Raw genomic sequence first — 26,953 nt, forward strand, 5'->3', positions numbered from 1 at the left:
TTTTGCAGCCTAGAAATCATAGTTTTCTCCTGTGAAAACTGATGGTAATGGTGCTGAAAAACCGATTGAAGTCATTCCTTCCTACTTTGAATAATCACCCGACTGAATATATGGTTTTGTTGGAGGTTACCTTACTTGTTTTCTCTCTTTTCTACCAGATTTTGCTTCTAAGATCTCTAGGAGCTCTGATACCACTGATAGATTTTAAAAATACAAAGAGGAAGATGAAGTGAAAATTATTCAGTTCATATATATATTTTGCTAATTATCGACTGATTTGCTATATATTACAAAAGGATTTCAATCACATTTCAATCACCAACTATTCTGCCAACTACCCTTACCTTGTGGCAGATTGACCATGCTTTGATAAGCAACAAAAAAATGACCATACATAAGCTAATATAATACTTACACTATTACAAAGTGAAGTGACAACAAAAGTGACACATGACTATCAACGCACACATTCAAATACATACTACATAAAACAGGTCTAAATGCCTAATATATAAGTTCAAAAGGAAATATTAACAGACTAGCACACTTGGAAAAATGTGCTACCATAGGAGTTTATGCTTGTCCATTCGTTAGGATCGACAACACCATCACCTCTTTGGACACAACCATATCTTCGGGTTGTCCTACCAACATATTGTGCCCACCAGGTATTTAGCACAACTCAGCATACTCAGTAATTTCTTTGTCCACATTCTAGTTACCATTTTTACCTTTCTTATAATCATTCATATGGAAGGTTTTGGTGGCTATCTCAATCTCTAATTGGAAATCTTAGAACAATCTTCGAAAGAAACAATTTGAGCCCCCAAAGATTCTTTCAAGCTTGCAAGCTCCTCCTTCAAAACAAGTTTTTATCAAGCATCCTAGCTAACTCATCTATTGCCTTTTTAGCAACCAAGTACGGCTTTTTTCCCACTTTCAAATTTTTTACTTCTCCACATAGTAAGGCATTTACTTCTTCTAGAATTATACCTTTCTGGCCTACCTAATGACTTCATTCTTCTGAAAAATAGCACTTTGCAATCCCTTGAGTCAATAAAGACAAGTAAGGTTCGATTAAGCAAGTTATCCATGATGAGGAGAATGTAAAATATTGTACTTCGAAAATCTGTGCCTTGAAAAATAAGCATGATTGAATCATCATCCACCAGTGATGCTATGGACGACCACGCTCAGTGGCGGATCTAGGATATTGAGTCAGCTAGGGCGGCCGATGACCTTTAACGGTTGCAATAGTAAAATTGTTTATTAATATTTAATTAAATAATATTAAAAAAATTCTATCAATATATAAATACACTGAAATATAAAAGTCATATACATTTAATAATATAATCCAATACAATCCAAAACAATGAGAAAAAAATACATTTCACAATCATACATGTATGATCAAGTTTCAAAATTTTTACAAACTTAAGCGAGATAAGATGAAATTTATATATAAAATATGATTAAACGGTAAAGACAAGCTTCGAGCTTAGGCAAAGGTTATGCAAAATTCTGAAAGTAATGATTTTTAGAATTTAAATAATTTTTAATCTAAAAAAAATGTTTTTGAACTTTTAAAAGAATAAAAAGCAATTATAAATTGTCCAAATTTAAATTTTATAAAATAAATTGATAAAACCTAACAATAAAAGTTTATAAATTATGAAGTAATAATTTGAGTCAATAAATTTTTAAAGAAATTATTTTGAAAATGAAAATTAATAATATATGATTGTTTAGTCATTATTTATTGTATTAAAAATTTAAACAAAAAAGTGGGAGTACATGGAGTTGATCCCCATATATCTTGGTGAATGTTAGCACAATTATTAATTAATATTAGTCATTATTTACAGTTTTAAAAATTAAAAGGCAGACTGCTGTTTAGAGGATTCGAACCTATGCTTTATTGCATGGAAAAGTGATGTCTGCCCAACTGCTCTCCATGCCACTTTGTTGAGCCTACACACAACATACATATACATATATATTTAACAAACATTTTTCATTAAACTTTCTTCTCGACGGATCCAGCACGGGCGGCCACGGCGGCTCGTCAAGTGTTGGATCCGCCCCTAACCACGCTTACAAGCCATTGGGAAAAAAGCATTTGGACACTCGATTTGACACAGAAGATCATTAGATAAGTTTGGACTGTCAATTAGCCCCATAGAAGGAGATTCGTTCTTAGACTACTATTCTTTCGCCTTTTTTTCTCTCTCCAAAGCATCGATCAAAGATCTAATCACCATTGACATGACTTAATCTTCAATCTCACGATCAGTTGGATTAAGCGGACGACATAAAGGTATGTTACTATGTTAATTTCTAAACCTCTCTTTACCATTATAATAGGGACTAGATGTCTTGGAAAATCGAAAGGAATACCTCTTGGTTTTACTAAAATATGATCCCACAAGTTGCTTAAAGGTGGGATCTCTAGGGACAAGAGTAATGACAATGCCTTTGATGTTTGGGCATACGATCTTTCATGAATAAGTCTTTGACGGGTCGCCTGTTAACACAAAGACATACAAAAAATGGAATAAGAACCTCGAATCTGTAAAACATATTGCAAAAAATTTAATCTATGAAACTCATCACATTACCATGCTGAAGGAAAACAACAATCTTCCGACCAAATCAAATCGCCTGATGTAAGGAAATAAGACCATTTTCAGTCTCTGTCTTCGAAGAAAGTCCCATTATCAACCGATTTGTATTTTTCCTCATGTTTAAGGAAAATCGACATTTCTCACTGTCATGCTTCTTTATAAAGTAACCGTATAATATCTCTAACATGCCAAATTTCAAATTATGCCATTCGGTCAGGACTTGGGCATGAGTTAGCTTGGTGCAATTTTAAATACTCCAACACCATCTTAACCATTTGAGAAATCGAGAACCAGAAGCCATCTTTAAATGGCAACTCGTAGAAGAACTTCTAACTTAAGACATCCCATGACACTCTTTCGTGCAGTCTTGGTAGACAGAGTTGAATATATACTAGAATACCATAGCCATCTCGAGTTCCTGTCAAGTCAATTTCCATCAGTTTACTTGGTATGTTCTTAGTCAACATAATATCAATCAAGCCTCGGACGACTCTATTAAAAAACTATGTATAGGATTGCCATCATGAAGATTCGGACCATCTAGATCACTATCAATGTAAATACATTTTAGATCAACCTCATGATAAGAGCATATCCCAGGATTGCCTATAAACTCTGCTAGTGTTGATTCATCTAGATGGTTTAGGCTTGTGTAGTCACTTAGCCAATAGTTGTTGTCTGGATGGATAGATCTACTCACGCTTCCATTTGACCAAAAAATGGATAGAATTCCATATGGAACATTAATAAAATCACCTCAATTCATCGTTTATTAGAACGAATATTCACTAGTGGCTTGCTTTCATCATGGATCAAATATCAAGAAACCTAAAATCAAAACTAATGCATCCACTCATGAATTTGGAAAAAAATATTTGAAGAATATTGAAGATCATTCAAAAAATAAAGTAAAAGTTACAAGAAAGGAAAGAGACTCACTAAAATCTCTAAACTTCCTTGACATCGCAGCCATATGAGAAGTGAAAATGAAGCCTTTAAATTGTATAAATAGATGCGCCAAACAACGTGAAGAAATGACTCCAAAATTTGTCCAAAATCATCAATTATATGTGTACACTCAACCATTTGGATGAACGCTTTTAGCGATCGACTAATATTCCTAGCGAGATACACCGCAAAATCTAGATGGGTCAGTAATTTTGCAACAAAAAAAAAAAAAAGAAATTTACCATTTGATAGATTTTCCAAGTATTGATAGGATGTGCATGCACCAAGCAACATGTATGCTATTTTGTGACATTTGTTGCCCCCAGGGCACATCTCCAAGTGGTAAAAGGGGAGGATGGAGAAATCTAGCTTTGCTTGAGGCTGCCGCGTCAAGGGTTTGAATCCTGAAATATGGATTTGGCTCTTAGGTTAGTGTAAGTGTACAAGTAGCCTTCCACCCTGTACCCTTGGAAGCATAACCTGCGATTTACCTCCCTCACGATGCTCCAGGGCAGGGGCGGTGGGGAACTCTTAAGGTTGGGGTTCAACCTTTTTTATTTAGTGACATTTGTTGCCCATGGTAGAATTTACTGTGTGGCAGCAAAAATTGCTCTACTTTTGAGTCATACATCAATCTTCCAATTATACCTTATGACTTGAGCCAAAATGACAAAGCTCAATAAGTCGTGAGGTACCAAAAATTGAATGTCTCGACAAGCCCTATAGACCAAAAAGCCAAACCATGCGGTGCCGTAAACTACACTTGGCAAGCCGTATAGTGATCTCCTAACCACTGCACGGCTTGAAGCAATTTCCAAAAATTGCTCAGCTTGACAAGTCGTGTAGTAATTTCTCATGAAATCTTTAAAATGATCAAACGATATCTACCCATGACCACAACAAATCTTACAACCACCCTAAACTATGCTGTTAGATGGTCCGACCTATGATCAAGTCACCCTAGGGATGTAAACGAACCGAACCGAACTGATCCGGCTCGTAAGCCGAAATTTTAGGCTCGGGCTTGGATCGAGTAAAATGATTGAGCTTTTTTTTGGGCTTGAGGCTCGGCCAAAAAAAAAATAGGCTCAACCCGAGCTTTTAGCTTGGCCCTTTCCAAGCCGAGTCAGGCAGGCTCGATCTTTTGCTGAATTTTTTTTCCTCCTATAAACATGGCAGCAACCTATTGTCTTAAATTTAAGGCAACAGGTTGCTGCCAAACATGGTAGCAACCAGTCGCCTTTAAAATATTTTTTTTGTATTTTTTTTATGAATATAGGCTCGTAAGCCCGAGCCACACGAGCTGGCTCGGGCTTTGCTCGACACCCAAAAATGAGGCTCGACCCGAGCCTTGGCTCGATTTTTTCGAGCCTCGAGCCAGGTGGGCTAGGACTTTTTTCGAGTCGAGTCACAAGCTGTCCAAGCTTACGAGCTCGATTTCCATTCCTAAGTTACACTCTCAACTAAGGGTCTGATCAACCTTGAGCCCGAACTACTTCTTACTTCGAGTAGAACTTAAATTAAAGAGTGGAAGACAAATTGTAGTGGTAAAAGATATAGGAAATTTACCTTGAACCCTATATTTTAAGTTTCTATTTCAAAATTCAGGTATACTCATCCATCCTTACACCTTATCCTACCCATCTACCCCCTCCTCAAAACGCCTTTCCAAGATTAAAATTGCATAGATGCAGTTTCTTCTTCAAATATCCAGCATGTATATATGTTTTTCTTTTCTTCATTTTTTTCACAAAGAAAGAGCCGACAGAAAATTAAGAAAACCAACAGAGAGGAAGCTACTGTTTACGTCATATGCCCGTCCATCGATCGATAGTTAAAACGACAACGTCAATTGGTTTTTGAAAATCGATAATCCTTCATTTCGTGTTATAGTGGCTGCACCAACTAAATTGATAAAAGGTGCTAGATCGAACTCTTTTACGGTGTTCATGTCAAGCAAATGAATGATTTGTAAGCCTTTGGTAGGATGTTCTATAGAAATAAGGTCAATTGAAGATTTATCTACTGCATAAAACTTAAAATGTAGGGTACAAGCCAACTGGCATGCAATTGGGTCAATTAGATTTGGTATCACAAAAGAACTTAATCCAAGACATTTTTATTTTCCTAATTTGGTTTTGATTTTGATTTAGTAGGTGCGTGTTTGATAATTTGGTTGGGTTATTGGATGAGATCTGGAAGATAACACCGATTAGGATAGGCGACGGTAGTGGTGATTTGACCGTATGAGAAGAGGCGACAACGGTGATTTAGGTATTCTAGCCTGTTTGACTATGGAGGTGGTGTTGTGCATTTTTAAGATGTGATTGAAGGTGGTAGTCACAATGATAGTTGCTTGACTATGGAGATAGTGGTGGTGGTTGATAAGTATATTTTATACACTTATTCGTGGTTTTAAATAATGATATTCTGTAGTTCTTTTGATGAAATATAGCCTAATTTATGTTATATTATCTCAAATAGGTGAAACTCGATGTTTCATGAATAATTAGAGAAACAAATGCAAAATAGTGAAAAATGACGAAATCAAAAAGTTGGGGACTAAAATGTAATACTTCAAAAGTTGAATCGGATTGCAAAACGATTATTCAAGAATGCTAAGAGTCAAACGGAGTTGAAGAAAAGTCAATGGGATGAGAATTTATTGAAAAAGATCAAAAATACACGTGTGAGAATGTTCGGCAAAAAATTGTACTATGCTTAAGCATAGGTTTGTAGGCCTTGCGTACACGAGATTTCAAAAATCCCATTCTAGAGACCAAAACACTTGTACTGTGCGTATGTACAAAATGAATCATGCGTACGCATGGTTCAATTCCAGTAAAAAAAAAATTTGTTTTCTTATTTTGTTTTGAAAACATTTTGTTTGCAATCTTTGGACACCTTATTTATACCAAGAGCCATCCAACACGTGAAAAACCTCATTTGAACGAATTTTTCATCATATTCTACATATTTTAGAGGTGAAAAATGAGGCTAGATCATCAACATCAAGAGAATTGTACAAGATTCTCGAAGATTATCCATCCAAAATCAAGATTTCATTCAAGTAATTGAATTTTTCTACTTTTTCCATATTTCTTTTATCCGAGTGATGTCTTTTCATTATTTCTTGTATAATTTAATAATTAGGATGGTTGGTTAAGTTTTTCATTGTATTCGATGAATGATGAACCATATTATTTGTTTACTTTAATTCAAGACAATTAATATAGTATTTCAAGATTTTTCTTTATCGATTTTGCATTTCCATTGAACTATTTAATTGCTTGATCACCAATTAGATAGTAAGTTACTTGTTGTAGTATAGGAATACTCACAATAAGTCTAGAATGTGATAAAATCAACACATGGACAATAGGTATTGAGAATAATATCTATGGTATGTGCAATTATGTGTGATAAATCTTGTGAATCAATGCATATTTTTCATATGAATTCGGACTAGAAATAGAATCGAGTCGTGTTAAATATTGGTTTAGTATATCTTTAAAAAGAATATTGAATAAAAGTGGATTATCGATTGTTTTGAATGCATGAATTTACTAAATTATGAATTAACAGTTGAATTAATTGGTTATAGGGAGATTTATGATTCCAATACAAACAATCACATATTAAATAAATAGTTTGCTTTGTTAGTTTAGGACTAGTATAGAGAACATATAAATCACAATTCAGTCGATATCACCATACTTCGAATTTAATAGCAGCTAATTAGCTACAAATTAGACATTATTCCTCATGGAAACGATACCCTTAACTCACAAATCTTATTACTTGTACAACAATCTCGTACGCTTGCGTGTTTTCACACGAACAAGTTTTTGACGCCGTTGCCGGAGATCGAACCCAGGTCACTCATGTGACAGGTGGGTATACTGACCACTATACTATGACAAAATTATCCCAACAATCACCATCCAGATTGGAACAAGCAGCCAAACTCCTCAATGGCTAATAATCCAGGGCATTATTATCTGAATAGGCCACCAGGGCTCCAACAATAGCAACAACATCAGCAAGAGAGAAGGCTGTCACTGGAAGATTTGTTATCTCAGCACATCACAAAGACTGAGACCAATTTCCAAAATCAGAATAGAACCACAGGGTACATTGCCTAGTGACATAGAGAAAAATCCAAGGGAGCAGATACTAGCAGTTGAGACGGTGAGTTCTAAATCTAAAGAGTCACCGTCATTTATCACCACTATTCAACTTTGGGCTATTACCACTAGAAGTGGGGTTCAGTTACTGAAAATTACAGTAAGAAGGAACGAGATTGAGAACACTCAAGTATCTACAAAGGGTAAAGAACAAGTGGAGTGTTCTAAAGAATCAATAGAGAAGGATCAGCAAACGTCCTTGTACAGTCCACAGGTTCATGTAACGGTGCAAGCCTAGTCCCATTTTCTGGAAGGTTGGAAAATACCAAGCTGGAGAAATAGCTCACAAAATTCCTGGAAGTCCTCAAAAAGTTACATGTCAACATCCCTTTCATTGATGTGATCCTTCAAATTCTAAACTACTCCAAATTTTTAAAGGATATGTTGATTAAGAAGAGAAAGCTGCCCGAGCATGAAATAATAGTTTTATTTGAAGAGTGCAGTGCGATAATTCAGTGTAAGATTCCTCCCAAATTAAAGATCCAGAGAGTTTCACTATACCTTGCTCCATAAGAAGTTTAGATGATATATATTGTTTAATTAATTTAGGAGCAAGTATTAATTTAATTCCATTGCCTCTTTACAGAAACTAGAATTAGGAGATCCTAAGGTGGCATTTATTATTCTTCAGCTAGCGGATTGATCACTAAAACACCCATACAGAATAGTCGAAGACATGCTTATCAAGGTAGGGAAGTTCTTTTTTCAGCTGACTTCATCGTCTTAGACATAGAAGAGCCATATCAGATGCTAATAATCCAGGGAAGGCCATTTTTATCTACAAGTCAAGACCTGCTTGATTTTGATACTAACGAGATAGTCTTGAGAGTAAAAGATAAGTAGCAGAGCTTTACCATGGAGAATCCAATCAAGCAACCCTCATATTTTGAGGATTGCCAACGACTAGATCACTAGAAAAACTGTAAAGATAGGCCAAAACAGAAGGAATTATTGGTAGGGACAACAATAGAAACATGATTGTTTGGAGAATCAAGGATGAACTGAAGAAGTATAACCAGTGTCTAAAATGCAGGACTGAAAACTCTCTTTTCAAGCCACCATGAAAAGCTTAAAAGTAACAAGAGTCGAGCTAAGGACTTTAAACAAGTGCTTGTTGGGAAGCAACCCAACACTTCTATTCCTTTTATTTATTCTACTTTTTAGATTTAAGGTAGTTTAAGATAATTTTGATTCAATTTTAGGGACTCATCATCCACGCCCCATTTCTCCTTATGTCCCCTATATATTAGTTGGTTTATCAGATGTTTGACCTAAGTAAACTGTGATTCAAATATTTAATATTTAATGTTTTATTTAACTGCATGTTAGGCTAGCTCTTGGATTTCACATGCATATTAGGAGACTCTTTTCTTCCTTTTCTTTCCCACCCCATTATATGTGGATCTAGAATTAAAGACATTGAGGACAATTTCTAGTTTAAGTTCGGGGGTGGAAAACATGAGTTTTTTTTTTGTTATTTTATTTTTGTGTATGTTTTATTGCTTTAGATATTAGAAAAATACAAAGAAAATAAAAAATAAAAATTTAGAATTATTTTTTTAGTATGCTCGTGTGAGTTAGTTGGCCTGACTGACAATGAGAAATATATTGAATAATGAATTGATCTATGAATGGTGAATATGTTGCATACTTAGATTAATTTTTGATTTTCATGTGAAGTTGATATATATTGAGCACCTGAATTAAGTTAAGCATTGTGTAGGAATAAGTTGATTTCATAATTGGATAGGTTGAAATAGTGGACCATAGATGCTAAATCCAAAACCACTATATTTTACATTCTTAGACCAAATTTAGAATAATTTTGGGGATTTCACTGTTGTAAGAAGATATTAAGATAGATAGGGATTCCATGTGTGAAATTAAAAAATTTACGTGGATTGTCTGAAGTTAATAGGATGAAACTGGGCGAAAGTCTCAACTTAGAAGCTGGTTACTTGGATATGTGTTTAATGAGGGACAATGCACTAATAAAAAAAATTTATTTGAAAATTTTTCTTCATAGCTTTTATGACTCGAGTTATTAAGCCTGTAAGGGTGTTAAAACTGGTTGCCCTAAAGTCAAATGACTTGGGAGTCATCGGTCTAAAACTTATTACCGTGGTCATTTAGAAAGTTTAAGGGAGAGAATGCTGCAAATAAAAAAAAGTGATGAAAAGAAGAAAATTGAGAAAAAAAATTTAGAAAAGTAGGTGCATAAAACAGAAGACACACCAAATGCTTTGATTAACTCCTAAACACCTGTTTAAGAAAATTTGACCTTTGATGAGACACTATTAGCCTAGTTGAGTTCTAGAGATTGAAGCCATCAAACTATGGAGAATTTTTATTTATTGACTTAATGATTTGTAGTTAGTGAGATTTACCTAAATTAGAGAGGTAAAGATAATATAAAAAATTAACATTAGATTACACACTTGAAAATAGTGAAAAAAAACAAGTTTGGAGGTATGTAAATCTCACGAGTGAGGACTAGAACATATTTGACTATTCCTAACAACTTATGAATTTTTTTATGCTATGCTTAATTCTTCACACACACACACACACACGTTGATTTTGCATTGGGAAGAAGACCTTGATTTCTAAATTGTGATCTTGAAGCTATGATTAGATTTAATATCATTATTTTAATTCTGAGATAAAAATATCAGGTTAGCTATATAAATATTTTTCCATGCTTGTGTATTTGTTTTAACTTAAGTTAGGATTTTGTTAGAGGACAAACAAATGTTCAAATTTGAGGGTTTGATAAGTGTATTTTATACACTTATTAGTGGCTTTAAATAATGATATTTTGTAGTTCTTTTGATGAAAAATAGCCTAATTCATGTTATATTATATCAAATAGGTAAAACTCGATTTTTCACAAAGAATTGGATAAAGGAATGCAAAATAGTGAAAAATGGTGAAATCCAAAAGTCGGGACTAAAATGCAATACTTCAAGAGTTGAATCGGATTGCAAAACAATGATTCAAGAATGCCAAGAGTCAAATGGAATTGAAGAGAAGTCAATGAGATGAGAATTTATTGAAAACGATCAAAATACACGCGTGAGAAAGTTCGGCAAAAAAATGTACTATATTTAAGCATAGGCCTGCACGCTCTGCATACACGAGATTCCAAAAATCCATTCTAGAGACTAAAACACGTGTACTGTGCATATGCACAAAATGAACCATGCGTACGCATGGTTTAATTCCGAAAAAAAATTTGTTTTCCTTATTTTGTTTTGAAAACTTTTTGTTTGCAATCTTTGGACACCCTATTTATACCAAGAGCCATCCAAAATGTGAAAAACCTCATTTGACCTAATTTTTCATCATATTCTATATATTTTGGAGGCAAAGAACAAGGTTAGATCATCAACATCAAGAGAATTGTACAAGATTCTTGAAGATTATCCATTCAAAATCAAGATTTCATTCAAGAAAGTGGATTTTTCTACCTTTTTTTTCATATTTCTTTGATCCGGACATCATTATTTCTTGTATAATTTAATAATTAGGATGGTTGGCTAAGTTTTTCATTGTATTGGATAAATGATGAATCCTATTGTTTGTGCACTTTAATTCAAGACAATTAATATAGTATTTCATGATTTTCTTGATTGATTTTGCATTCTTATTAAACTATTTAATTGCTTGATCACTAATTAGATTGTAAGTTGCTTGTTGTGGTGTAAGAATATCCACAATAAATCTAGAACGCGGTAAAATCAACACATGGACAATATGTATTAGGAATAATATCTATGGCATGTGTAATCATGTGTGATAAATTCCATGAATCAATGCATGTTTTTCATATGAATTCGGACTAGGAATATGATCGGGTCGTGTTAAACATATGTTTAATATATTTTTAAAAAGAATATTGAATAAAAGTGGATTATCGATTGTCTTGAATCATGAATTTTCTAAATTATGAATTAAGAGTTAAATTAAAGGGCAATAGAAAGATTCACGATTCCAACACAAACATTCACATATTAAATATATAGTTTGTTTGCTTTGTTAGTTTATGACTAGTATAGAGAACATATAAATCACAACTCTTTCGATATCAGCACACTTTGAATTTAATAGCAGCTATTGAATTATAAATTATACCTTATTTCTCGTGAGAACGATACTCTTAACTCACAAATCTTATTATTTGTACAATGATCCCGTACGCTTATGAGTTTTCACACGAACAATGGTGAGGTGACAATAGTGAATTGGGTGGTGCTGATGGTGGTGAAGTGGGGGTGGGGATGGAGGTAGGTTGAGTTAAATATTTTGTGACAGTGGTAATATTGGTGAATAATGCTGAACAAACAGGAAAAAGAGACTAATATGACAGCCCATGATTGAGTGTTTTTATGATTTTTTCCCATTCTCCAATGAAAAATCGTCAAGTGTAATATAGAAATAATTTTCTGTCAATGACTCTGGTCATGTAGCATGATTGAGTATTGGTGTTAGTGGTGTTGGTAGTGATAATGGTGTCTATTGTGATGGGATGGATTGGTGTAGGATAGAGAGTAACTGTGTTCAATTATTAGGTATATATGATAAATAAAATCAGTAATTTGTGACTAATGTATAATAGGTGACCTAAAAATATGCGTTCTGTGACTAAATTTGTAGCCTGGGCCTATAATTTGAGCCTTTGTGACTGATAAAATAAATTCTGACCAATTAATTTTGATTTGTAATCGATAAATAATTTGTTACCTATAAAGACGTGTAATTTGCATCTAAATTTCTAATTGTGATCTACAATTGTATAATTGTGAATGTGACCTTGTGTGGTTTGTTACTTACATGTGAACATGACCACAAATTAGATATTATTATGACTGTAACCTATTTAATTAAATTATATAAGTCACATAAGTCAGAGAAATGTGACAAGAAAAAAATTATGAAATTATCGAAAGAGAGAAAGTGTGAGGTGTGTGTGTGAGAGAGAGAGAGAAACATAATTATTACATAATATACATTAGAGAGAGAAGACGTGTGAGGTAAGAGGGAGAATGAAAAAAATGTGAAGTGTAAGAGATATTTAGGTGAGTCACGAGGTATTTTATTGTAAGAGAGGAAAAATATGAGGAAAGAAAAATGTGATGTTATATATTAATGATATATATGCTATATATTAGGATGTGATAATTTATCAAATTATCTTAAGTTAAAGTATAGATTTTCTAAATTTCAGTTAGAAGATAATATATAATATTATTATTTAGCACATGATTTATGAAAATTTTTATGAGTTTGTTAAATATGAAATTTATTGTAAAATAATGAGATAATTATTGATGATTATTTAGTACTATGATGATACATTGATAAGTTTTATCTAATCTAGAAGATTTATTTCATTTCAATTGTAACTCTTATTTTGGATCCTATAAATATAGGGCATTGATTCTTAATAATACGCACAAGTCTATTATATTTTTCCCAAAAATTATTCCACTGGTCCAAGTGGTCCTAGTCATGAAACGAGTCTCATGAGCATGCTCATTTAACAAACGCGCCACCTTTGGCCCGACTTCTTAATGCCAACCGACCCAATTGACGAAAAGTAAAGAATGTTAAGAATAAACGCGTAGTTTGAACACTTATCCCTAATGGGCGATACTTTATAATGCTGAAAAATGATTGTCAATTTGATTGAACAATTCTCCCAGTATTAGGGGGAATTAAGAAGTCAAAAATAATGTAGAAGTGCATCATCATCTAAATAGTCGTAAAAGATCACTTGAACTAGAAGTTCGAAAGTTAATTTATTTAGATACACTTACTGACCAAAAAGATTAATATATTATGCACAAATTTTACATGCTCCAATACGAATTGATGTCCTATGAGGACAATTTGTTAGCATTATATTTGATATATATATTATATGTATGAAGCGTGATGGTGTTCGATTATAATACAAAAAAATTTCAAATGAAAATGGGGCAATTAGCAAAGATGGTCTGATAAAGGAGGCATATACTTTTGATGAGTATTTAACATAACAAATTATAAAACCTCAGAAGAGGTCCAGGTACACGAAACTTGAGATATCTCAATAAGTTATATCATTATAGGAAAACAATAGAATTGAAAAGAAAAACTTGTTGTCCCCATGAGCATGGCACAGTATTAAAGTAGGAGAGTTCTCTACGGAGCATAGAGGTTTGAATCCCCGTGGCAGTTGGTAGACAGATGTCTTAAGAAGGCAAAGTTATGGTGCGCTTTGTATCCCTTCCGGAGGTCTTGTCCGCATGTCATAAAAGGAGGTTCACAAGGAGGAGCACCGTATCCTGAATATCCTACCCGAGTGCGTATAAGTTATGACTGCATCTGAATTTACAGGGTGGCGAGCCAGGGCAAAGGCCGTCACTCTTCAACTTAGTCGGATGAAACTCGAACACCTGAGTCATCAAAAAAAGAGAAGAAAAAATTGTCGGCATCAAGGATATCAATATAAATGTATCGACCTATATCAATCAAAATAATAATTAGCCAAATAAATGGGACGTAATCCTAAATTAAATTTATTAGAGAAACCTGAAGTTTTTGGATTTACGGTCGGAATATCAAAGGGTGTATACTTATGCAAAATGAAAATGAAAAAAGTAAAGTCGTAATATAAAATGTACGACTCTTTACATAATAAATATTGCAAAAACTTGTATAAATGAATAAATTCGATGGTGAATGTAATCACCGGTCTCTACCTTGTTAGAGTGACAATGCATGAAATTTGATACACATATAATAAATATGATTATAGTTAACTTATCTTACATATAAATTTAATACTATTCATGAATTATTTAATATGCTTGAAACATAATTCAAGTGATATTATCATGAGAGGGAGTAAATACGCATTGTACTCTTTTTCTTTGACCAAGGTTTTGTCCTATTGAGTTTTCTAGACAATGTTTTTAATGATGCAACTTTTATAGTGTATTCAAAAGAATAATGTACTATTTTTCTTTTATTAGGATTTTTCCTAATAATGCTTTAATGAGGCATATTTTTTGTACAATGATATCCTTAACCTACAAAGCATTTACCCTAAAAAAATATACTCTTATATGTATGAGACTCTCGAAGAGATCAACAAGTGCTATTTTCGAATCATCATATTACTACAGTTGTTAAAAGATGATAATTTTTTTTTTATGAAGACGATGTTATCTGAAAACTATGGAAGATAACATGAGATATACTTTACTAGAAATTGTAATATTCAAGACATTGATGTACCAGATATGGATAGCTTTATACAAGAATTGAAATAAGGGAGAGTAGCTGTACTCTTTTCTCTTCGATCAAGTTTTGGTTCCTCTGGATTCTCTTGACAAGGTTTTAACGTGGCAGCATTTTATTACTCTAAATTATTTTTACTCTTTTTTCATTTGTTGGCATTTTTGTCTTATTAGGTTTTTTGTTTTTTTGTTTGCCAAACAAGTAGTATAAATAATCATCAAAGGGGCGTGTTGTAAAATAATGAAATAATTGGTGATGATTATTTAATATTATCATGATACATGAATAAGTTTTATTTAATCTAGAAAATCTATTTCATTCAAATTATAACTCTTATTTTGAACCCTATAAATATATGGCATTGATTCTTATTAATATACACAAATCTATTGTATTTTTTCCAAAAATTATTCCATTGGACCAAGTGGTCTAAGTCATGAAATGAGGTCATGAACATGCTCATTTGACAAACGCACCACCTTTGGCCCAACTTGTTAATGCCAACCGACCCAATTGACGATCCATGACTTATGGGTCAATTCGAAATCTCCAATTCTATCTTCAAACAGTCAAAATATACAATGCTATGATTGAACCAAGTCAAGCAGTAGTTATCTATAAACGGTCGGGATATCTCAACTGAATAGATCGAAGTAAACTCTAACTAAACACAAATCTCGAAGAATCTTCAATCCTATCTAGATAGTTATCCCACTTCTATAAATTCCATACATTGAGTCATCTTAAACTACTATTTATTATTTTCCATCTTAACACTCATACAACTATAGATGAGCTTTACTGTCTTGACTGTCGACGGGTCTTCGATTGGCACCACACCAATGTCCCTTTAAGATCTTTAATGATCCTTCTTTCTCATTCTACTTTCTTAAGTTTCACAAAATTGCTGGCAGCCCAATCAATTCGATTTCTTCAACTGCAGAACCTACCGTCAACACATTTTAATTGAATAAAATGTTCATGACCTTTACAGATTATCACATTTATGTCTCAAACTTTTTTCATTGCATTCTTATTCTCAAATTAACCAAAAGTGTTCCATATTATGATTTCTTACTGAAAACTTATAATACAAAAAAAAAAAAAATAATAATAATAATATAATAATAATAATAATAATAATAATAATAATAATAATAATAATAATAATAATAATAATAAATAAATAAATAAATAAATAAAAAGGAGAAGAAGAAGAAGAAAAATTTTGACCCTCATTTTAAAGTATGTAAACAATATTTTTGGATGAAAATCTTGATCAAAGACAATTTTCTAATCAATGAAATGTTGACAATAAGAATATGATGAAGAAAATATCAAGGATATAAGTATCATAATAAATAAAGGTTAGTGAGCTTTAATGTAATCCAAATGTGATGTATTTATATAAACAAATATTGTGTAAAATATAACCACTCCTTTACAAATATGCTGTGATAAATGACAGTAAAGGACCATTATACACCTAATTATAAAAATACCACATTATTATTATCTTTATCTTTTATTAATTTTTTTTAAACTAAATTGACCCTACTTTAGAAATGAACCCACGATAACTTGTATACTACAATGGAAATCCAAGAGAATAGAAATAAAAACCAAAAGCATAAAGCAAAATGCACTTCACAGTTGAAGGTGGAGAAAAATGGATTCACACTATCTCAATCTTAGCATGCCTGATCATTTTGAACCCAAACCCTATTTTGTTTATTGCATTAGTATTTATAATCGTTAAAATGATTTGTACTGACGAAGACAAAATCGTGAGGAAATGAATGGGAGACTGAGTTGGACTTTCTGTGGATGGAAGGAAATGTCGAAAAAATATGCAGCTCAGCTCCACGAACCAAAGAAAACTGTACAAATCCGGAGTAAATACTGATAACATTCAGTAAAGCCAATTCCCGAAACAAACAAAATGAGCCAACTTTAAGCAACTAAACCCAAGAAAACACATGTATCAACTTGCCACCATTTGAAATCAACAAGGACTTCATCAAACCTTATTGCACATTCACATACTGTAATTGGTAACAACAGAACTACACAACGTTTGCAATGAAGAGTTATCATGTCCCGGACCTGTCTTTGGTTTTAACCATTGGAGATAGATAAATTCAACCGAAAAGCAAAATTCAGTCATAGAGAGACTACATCAAACTTGTCGAATTAAATCATCCAAAGCACAGTCAACTGAAACATGAACTTGCAAAATTCTACGCTCGAGCAACAATAGAACTGAAAGATTCAAATTCCAAAACCAAACACTGCCCGTATTCTGTGGAAAATAAGATCTCGCCATCCCCTCTCAGTGTTTTCAACCACAGTCGAATTTCCATATCTACATTATCCAATAATTAACATCAGATCGCATATTTCTCTATTTAATATGTGCAACAATGGAAATTCAAACAACATAAACTGACCTGTCTTCTTCCGGTACATCAGTGTGTATGAGCTTGACGGTTGTGACTCCAGATTCAGGCTCCTCAAAAGTAAGGCGCACCTGTAGATGTATTGATACAATAAACAGATTCAAACTTAGCAGATTAAATATAATCATTTACGCAGCACTTTTCAAACACAATGAGGAGTTGCCAAAACTAATGTAACGACCCAGGCCTAGCATCCAGCCATTGTCTTACGTAATGTCCGCTCTAGAAAAGCCTGAGCTTATCTTATCCCTCACGAATTTTGATTGCTTCCCCAGAATTCAAACTTATGAAGAGAACTTAAGTTGAATCTTGGTACCAATTGGGCAACCAACACTCACCAATAAAGTCCAGCAGTTCAATTACAGGAGCTGTGGTTAACAGGCTTGTGGTAAGATCGGAGGCATACATTCGATAATAATTATGCAGCCCCAAGCTTACAAAAGGACACTTGCCCAAGCATCAATAGCTACACATATTGACACCACATGCTTCACATATGAACACGGAGAAATGATCATAACACAAATTCATATCTAGAATTCATTATAAACGATAATTTTAACTTATTAAAAATAACTGAAAACTCATTAAATGATCAGCAATGAATTTCTAACATACCTTGGACACAATGCCATCTGGCCAGCTCCCAAAACGCCAGTTCTGAACAATCAACTTGCCCTCTTGCAGCTCCACATTGGTTCCTGTCACTGACCCATCAAAAATACTGAACTCGCCTCCCACCTGCTTACTTATCCGCGCATTGCTCTGGGTGAAACCCTTCCACCGGTTCTCATCCATCAAAATCTCATATAAATCCCTCGCTCTACAACTGAACTTTTCACTCATTTTTATCGTCTTAAAACCCTCCTTCCTCTTTTCCTCTTTCTTCTTGCTCTCCTTCACACTCACATCTTTACTATTCCCAGAATTACCCACCACATTACTCGCAGCTGCAGTTGCAGTCGCCGCAGCAGCAGCAGAGGATGGTTTCTTTGCCCCAGCTTTCTTAACCTCCAATTCATCCTTAGCAGGCCCGCCTTTCGCCATGACATCCACATATTCTTGAACTTTCTCCAACACAAAAGGCTTCCCCTTTGCAATAAACGCGTCTTTCAGTCTCCTTCCGATAGGGCTATCATCCTTAATCGTTATCTTTATCTCAGGGTCTTCCCCCGCGTTCTCATCCGATATATAGGGAATTTCTACAGAACCCTCGGTGGATAAAATGATGGAAGTGCCATCCGAATCCCTCGCCTCGGCCTCGTAGGTGAGTATTAAATTGAGCTCATAGCCAGGGATGATTTTACCCTTTCGGACATTGAGGTAGGCCTCACCATCGAGCTTTTGGAGGGCTTTGGTGCGAAGGAAGAGGTTGCCATCGCCGGAGAGAATGGGCTTGTCAGATAGGAGGTTTGAAAGGTAATTTCGAGACCAATCGAGACAATCAGTCTCGGCCCAGTGCCAGTTGTGGACGTTGGTACCGTCAGGGCGGTCTTCAACGATCCACCGTTTGTCGCCGTCGCCCATCCGTGCCATTGTTGAAGTGTTTCTATAAAGGCGGCGCGTTTAGAGCTAGAAGGAAAGCAGAATTTTTGGGTAGGGTTTGTGAGGGTAGGATTCTAAAAGGATCTCTGGAGAAAAACTGAAATTTGATTTTGGAAAAAGAGGTCTACAGTCTTGAGTTGACTCATTTAGGGGAGTCTGGGATAATCCGGAGTCGATGCATTTAGGCCTAAAGAGTTGGAGTTGTCCAGGATCCATTTTAGCCCTTGTTTGAGGAGGCATTAATGGGAGATGGCCGATTGACCCGGCTATCTTTTCAAAATAGCCTTTGATCAAAATAATAAATAAAAAAAAAAAAAAAAAAAAAAAAAAAAAAAAAAAAAAAAAAAAAAAGCAAAAATGTTAAAAACCTAGGAAAGGAATGAAAAGTTAATTTTACCCTCCTCACTTTCAATCAAGAGAGAAATGAGAGGAACAGATACGATAGCAAATCTACATCCACCGACGACCCAAGAGGTGACCAAGAAGCGAAAAAAGGGAAAACCCAGGAGGTGACCAGTTCGCCATTTCTCTAAAGGTAAGCTTTTGATTTATGAAATTTTAGCATGTTTCCATATATAATGTTAAGAAATGTTGGTAAAAATGATTCTAGTTTGTAAATGTGGAGAAAGTTTTGTTGGAGAGAAAAAATGGTGGAGATCTTAAAAAATGGCGATCTCTGTCATATTTTTGGCCTAGTCAACTGGGCCGTCTGGAAAATCAAATCCAGACGGCCCAACTGGACGTCCAATATCCAAATGGCCCGGAATATTCTGGGCCGTCTAGAAATAGCTGGGCTGTTCGGATTTGGGATGTTTACACAATTACCCTATATTTCGGGACTGTTTTGAAAAAGCATGATAAAGTGGGATTAAATGGTAATTAGCTTGATTTTAACGTAAAAATACGTTCAAACCTAAAAACGTGCTACCAAAAGAACGAGCCTCCAAATTGGAAAAGTTGAGGGAAAATTGGAAGAAGAAAGGGATAAACTTCCACAAATTCGTTCATTATTCAAAACTTTGGAAAATTTTCAAGTTACTTCAACATTGAAATCTCTAAAAAAAAAAGATCGAAATAGGTGTTTTTTTTTTTAAATACGTTTTTGAATCATTTTTTAAAATAGTTCTACAATTTTGTTAACTTACTACGATGAATGATCGAAATAGAAGCAAAAATAACCAAATCTTTTCTCTGTATATGAAAAAAAATAAAAAAATTGATTGCTAATGCAACATTTGAAGTTTCTTTGAAGATTTATTGTGTTTAAGTATACGTATCAGCTCTTTGCATTAACGGATTTTGTATGTATGATATTATGTGTGAACGAGAATTGGTGTGTTTTGCTATTTACTATAGAATTTTGGTCACTTGTTAGCTTATAGCCTTATATGGATGTGTTTAGCTATTATCTCATACCAATCCAAGTCCTATTTTCTGGTAATATATATGTAAAGTTAGCTTTGAATCACTAAAAATGATGTATACAAGGTGTTTGACAAAAAGGAGAGTGTGAAAAATTGACATTCTATCACTTTTCTCAAAAAAAGTTGCAGCATCTCTTTTGGCCAAATAATTAGATGCATAAGTTGCATTTTTGGAAATTTGAAGATATATATTCAAGCCCTATTTTCTGGTAATACATATGAAAAGTTAGATTTGAATCACTTAAAATGATGCATACAAGGTGTTTGACAAAAGGAGAATGTGAAAAATTGACATTTTGTCACTTTTCTAAAAAAAAAGTCTCAACATCTCTTTTGACCAACTAACTAGATGCATACGTATGCATTTTTGAAAATTTGAAGATATATATTCAAGTCCTGTTTTTCTGGTAATACATATGAAAAAGAAAACTTTGAATCAAGTGTATTAATACATGCATGGTGTTTGATCAAGGAGAATGTGAAAAATTTAGATTCTCTTACTTTTCTTAGAAAAAGTCACATCATCTATTTCAGCCAAATAATTAAATGCATACATGTGCATTTTTGAAAATTTGAATATGCATATTCAAACACTATTTTCTGGTAATACATATGAAAAAGAAAATTTAGATTCTGTTACTTTCTCAGAAAAAGTCACAGCATCTATTTCGGCTAAATAATTAGATCCATACATGTGCATTTTTGAAAATTTGAATATCCATATTCAATCACTGTTTTCTGGTAATACATATGAAAAAGAAAACTTTAAATCAAGTGCATTGATGCATGTATGGTGTTTGATCAAGGATAATGTGAAAATTTGACATTTTGTCACTTTTTTCAGAAAAAGTCAAAGCATCTCTTTCGGCCAAATAATTAGATGCATACGTGTGCATTTTTGGAAATATTTGGAGATACATATTCAAAGCCTATTTTGGTGATACATATGAAAGGTTAGCTTTGAATCACTTAAAATGATACATACATGGTGTTTGACAAAAGGAGAATGTGAAAAATTGACATTTTGTCATTTTTTTCAGAAAAAATCACAATGTCTCTTTTGGTTAATTAATGCCACTTAAAAAAAAAACTCTCACATAACTTCTTTGTAATATTTTTGTGGGTACGGATAAAATTAATGTCTTCATTTGTTATGAATGCAAGTGGACACAAGATAATGAATATACAAGTAACAAAATGACTAGAATTGTTGTCTTGATGGATTACTCGTGCAACAACCTTGAGTGCATGATCTGTTCTGTGATGAAACTAAGTGTATTAACTCAGAGAGTAAAAATACAATATAGAGTGAAGAAAAACCTACCTTTAATGAAGATTTCAGGTGATATTTCACTAACATTTTATTTGGAGTTGAAGAGAAAGGATAAAGATCTTGCAAGCTTTCCATTGTGCGCAGATGTGACAATGGGATCAAAAAGTCACGAAGCTGAATTTGTTAATAATATACAATGTTTGGAGGTTGTTGATTACCAAAAAAGTGATATGATTCAATTGCAGTTTTGTGAAGCTGTAATTGATAATTCTATGATATCAATTAAAAAATTACTTAGTATGGAAGAAATTGTGGTTAGTGTATCGAAAGTTGGAGAAACGACGAATGAAGGAGGAAGTGATATCATTTCAGTAGTCACTATAGATAAAATTTTAAAAGATAAAGTGTTAAGGAACAAGACATTGGTTAAGATAAGTATTTCGATATATGTGATACACAATAACTTTCAATTTAAGGTAAGTAAGTTGGACAAGAAAGAATATGTGTTGAAGTGTATTGATGATAAGTGTAAATGGACTTTTAGAGCTTGAAGACTAGGTGGAATCGATATGTTCAAGGTTAGGTATATAAAAAAAGATCATATATGCTCAAATAACATCAGTTTGGGAGATCATCGTCAAGCAACCAGCTCAATAGTAGGAGAATTCATCATGTACAAGTATATCTCATCACAAACAACATACACTCCTGCAGACATTACAAATGACATGATGAATACATATGGAGTGTCGATGAGTTATGAGAAAGCTTGGAGATCTAAGGAGAAAGCATTGAAATTGGTGAGAGGAGATCCCACAGAGTCATATGAAAAGCTTATAGAATACTTGTATATAGTAGAACAAACAAATCCTGGACCAATTACAAAAATTAAGACATATCAGGACAACAAATTCAAGTACCTCTTCATTGCAATAGGAGCATCTATTCAAGGATAGAAGTATTGTAGACTAGTTATAGTAATAGATGCTACATTCTTACAAGGAAACTATGGCAAACACTTTTCACTGCATGTACACAAGATGCCAACAACAATATCTTCATATTAGCATTTGGAGTTGGTGATTTAGAAACCAATAATTCATGGAAATGGTTCTTAAATATGATAAAAGAAGCATATGGTAAGCGAAAAGGATTGTGTATAATCTCAAATGGATATGCAAGCATAAAAAATGCAATTCACAAAGTGTATGAGAATGTAATGCACAATTTATGTTCCTATCACTTACTTAAGAACTTGAAGTCATTCTTTGGTTGGAAAAAAGGGGAAAGAATATTGCAGAACATTTCAATTGGCTTATTCTAAGACTGATTTTGAGTTCCATATGAAACAACTTAATGAAATCAATACAGGGATTCGATCACATTTGATATGTTCTCATTGTTGGCTTCTATAATAATTGATGTCACTTTTTGTTTAAAAAGTAATATTGTGTCACTTCTCAACCAAAGAGTGACAGAATGTCAATGTTTGTTTAAAAAATTTGTATGTGTTGATACTTTTTATTAAAAGTGGGTTTAAACAAAAAAAGTGACATTCACTTTTCAACCAAAAAGTGACAGTATGTCACTTTTTTGTTAATAGTGACATGATATGTCATTTTTTATTTAAAAAGTTTGTATGTGTTAATACTTCTTGTGAAAAGTGATTCTAAAACATGATAGAAAGTCGCTTTTTCTATTTTCGATTAAATAAATATTAATATTTTGAATCTTCTTTGTGCAGAAAGATATTAGTTATGAGAAATGGTCAAGGGCTTACATGACAAACAACAGATTTTCTACAATGACTTCAAACATAGTTGAATTAGTAAATTCGGTAACAAAAACAATAAAAGGTTGTCCAATAGAACCTTCATTGAAATCGTTAAGATATTTGTTACAAGAATGGTTTGTGAAGCATATAAATGATGCACAGATAACCTTCACAACACTTGCCACCAAACAAGAGAAAAAACTGAGAGAAAAGTCTGTGGAGTTAAAGACAATGAAGGTAAAAAGCTATAAACTTGCTGTTTTGTTATTGTACATCAAGATATCTATTATAACATGATTTGTAGCCTCTATTCATATCGAATTTTCACTTTAAATCTTCATTTCATATAAAATAGTGACAAATTTATTGACAGATTATTTTGTTGTATTATGCACATAGGTATCAACTTCAAGTTTGATATTCTATCAAGTTAATGATGGTTGTGCCTCATATTTGGAAACATGGAAGAAAGAACATGCACATGCAACTAATTCTAAGTGGACAAGATTTCAAGTGCACATTCACTTGCGGTTATTGCAAAGATAAAGAGGGATTCACACACACACACACACATCAATTTTTTTACTGGGAGATCACAATGAGTGGAATGTATCAGATAAGGTAAAAGTAAGAATAGTCTTGGCTCCTAACCCAAAAAGAAAATTCGGACGACCTAAAGAAAAATGAATACCATCAAAAGGAGAGAGAATCCAAAGTGCAAAATGTGGAAGATGTGGGAATAATGGTCATAATCATAGATCATGTTAAAATCCACCATATCTAAAAAAGAAACCACAAAAGAAAATGAAGTTAGAAGATAAATGAAATTAAATTATTTGATATTTTTTGTTTTGTTTGTTTTTCAATTCAAATATTCTAAGAATTGCAAAAAAATATTTTAAGCAAAATGTCAATTTTGAAATTTATTATGTATATGACTTTGTTAGAAAAAAGTGATCGTAGAAATTGATGTATTTTGTTAAAACATTTTTTGTTGTTTGTAAGTACATGTGACAATGTATTCATAATTCATTAACATTGGATCCACAGTTGATTAACTGACAAGTGACATAATGTCAATTTTTTAACAAAAAAGTGGCGTGTATGTCACTTTTTTGACATACAAGAAGTTAGTGTGTTTAAAGCTACAAAATATATTATAGTTAGGTAACATATTGTTAAAAATGTGACATTGTTGTTTGCTTCATTGACATTGTAAAAGTGTTCAAAATTTCACAAAAATGCATCTTTAAAAAGCATACTTATTGACAAATAATATAACTTTTTGTTAAAAAAGTGACGTAGTGTCACTTTTTTGTTTAAAAGGTGACATTATGTCACTTTTTTGACATACAAGAATCTAGTGTATTTAAAGCTTCAAATATGTTATAATTTGGTAACATAGTGTTTAAAAGGTGACATTATTTCCTGCTCCATTGACATTGTAAGCATGTTCATAATGTCACAAAAACACGTTTTTAAGAAGTATACTTATTGATAAATAATGTAACTTTTTGTTAAAAAAGTGACGCAGTGTCACTTTTTTGTTAAAAATGTGACATTGTGTCACTTTTTTGACATACAAGAATCTAGTGTGTTTAAAACTATAAATATGTTATAGTTAGGTAACATAGTGCTAAAAAGGTGACATTATTCTTTGCTCCATTGACATTGTAAGCATGTTCAAAATTTCACAAAAATACATCTTTAAAAGACATACTTATTGACAAATTAAATAATGTAACTTTTTGTTAAAAAAAGTGACACGGTGTCACGTTTTGTTGAAAAGGTGACATTATGTCACTTTTTTGACATACAAGAATCTAGTGTGCTTAAAACTACAAATATGTTATAGTTAGATAACATAATGTTAAAAATGTGACATTATTCCTTGCTCCATTGACATTATAAGAGTGTTCAAAATTTCACAAAAACGCATATTTAAAAAGCATACTTATTGACAAATAATGTAACTTTTTATTAAAAAAGTGACATAATGTAACTTTTTGTCATGCCTTAGTGAAACTGGATCATTAGCACATATTTTCTCCTCTTAAACCTTGCTAAAACGATATATCCATTGCAATATCAAACATATAATGTCATTTTAACCTTGAAGTGTAGAATAAGTTTATACCAAATAACATACAAATCACTAGTTGTTAAAAGTAAAAAAAAGTGATACACAAGTTGGCATGTTCTACATCACCAATATCTCTGCTCCATTGATATTATAGGAAAAAAAATGTTTTACCAAACCAGTCATTAACAATTGAAGTTGTGCTACCACCATTAACATTGTCACTTTTCGCTGAATTAGTAATTATATAAAAAAATCAATTACCTACCAAATCAAATCAGTTATTACAAAACAAGACATGTCATTACAAAACAAGACATGATTCTTTACTTACTCAAAATCACCTTCTTTTCTATCACATCAGGATTTAGCTAATCCATCTTCTTTGATACCCATTCATTATCTATATCATATTCCTTTTCTTGCTTCTACTTTCCATAAGCATATAATTGAGCGGTCAAATTTCTTCTAAGATGTGGAACATTAATAGTCTTTGGCGTCTCATTTAACATTCCATTAATGATGTACTGGGCATACTTAATTACATAGATTCCACAATTTTTACTGCATGCAATAATGAGAAGTAATTTAGATAATTACATACTAGAATGTCAGATGAAAAGAAAAAATCTTTAGAAATAAACTTACCCATTATTTTGTTGTGGAAGTTTTGGAACCATTTTTACAACTAATGGTTTCAAAGCATCTTCTTTTGAAATGTCATTTCCCTCAAAGAAGCCAGTATGAAAGAGAAGATGAGAAATAATATCAGAAAATGGTTTAACAACCTCAAGTACTAATGCCTTCTTAGAAACCTTGTCATACGAATTATATACATTAAGACACATATGCTGAATGTCGAAATAATACAAAATCCAATGAGCTGAATTGGACGTTCTAATTGGAATAAGCACATGGTCAACGAGGCTCCAATTTGTGTTGCACGGCATAGACATCCCAATAACATATGAAAGAAGAGAAGTTTGCTTTTATAGAGCTAACTTATCTTGGCAAAAGTCGGCATACAGACCTCTCATTTGGCTATCAAACGAAAAATATGTGGTTGTAGCCTTGATGTTTATCCCTTTTTCATATCTTAACAACTTTCTTAAATAATAAAAACATACATCAATATGCTACAAAAAAAAGAGAAAAATGAAAAAAAAACCAACAATAGTAATAAAAATTATACAAAAGAATATTAAAAACACCAGCAAATAAAATAACTTACTGTGTCTTCCAAACATTCATTTGGAGTAAACAACTCATACCACTATTATTTTGTAGAGATTGCAATGTCACTAAAATAAAAGCACACATTGATAATAGAATTTTCATTATTTTAAATG

At 32.8% G+C, this 26,953-nt stretch overlaps 1 protein-coding gene across 1 annotated transcript; it reads right to left on the reverse strand.

Annotated features, from left to right (window-relative positions):
- Positions 1-16,943: 16,943 nt before the first annotated feature.
- On the reverse strand, positions 16,944-19,196 carry LOC111399748 (activator of 90 kDa heat shock protein ATPase homolog). Its single transcript, XM_023027216.1, has 3 exons — positions 18,127-19,196; positions 17,500-17,579; positions 16,944-17,414 (listed from the first exon to the last, which is right to left on the reverse strand). Exons 1-3 carry the CDS (start codon positions 19,042-19,044, stop codon positions 17,321-17,323), a joined length of 1,092 nt encoding a protein of 363 aa, XP_022882984.1. The 5' UTR covers positions 19,045-19,196; the 3' UTR covers positions 16,944-17,320.
- Between the last annotated feature and the right edge of the window lie 7,757 nt (positions 19,197-26,953).

The sequence above is a fragment of the Olea europaea genome, chromosome 9, assembly GCF_002742605.1.
Source record: "Olea europaea var. sylvestris chromosome 9, O_europaea_v1, whole genome shotgun sequence".
Classification (NCBI taxonomy): domain Eukaryota; kingdom Viridiplantae; phylum Streptophyta; class Magnoliopsida; order Lamiales; family Oleaceae; genus Olea; species Olea europaea.

Bases quoted from the DNA above. Each gene is read 5' to 3' on its own strand.
- LOC111399748 (XM_023027216.1), bottom strand. From the start codon at position 19,044: ATGGCACGGATGGGCGACGGCGACAAACGGTGGATCGTTGAAGACCGC. The intron at 17,580-18,126 runs GTATGTTAGAAA...ATACATCTACAG, and splicing joins CAGATGGCATTGTGTCCAAG to GTGCGCCTTACTTTTGAGGA. The intron at 17,415-17,499 runs GTCAGTTTATGT...TGGATAATGTAG, and splicing joins GATGTACCGGAAGAAGACAG to ATATGGAAATTCGACTGTGG.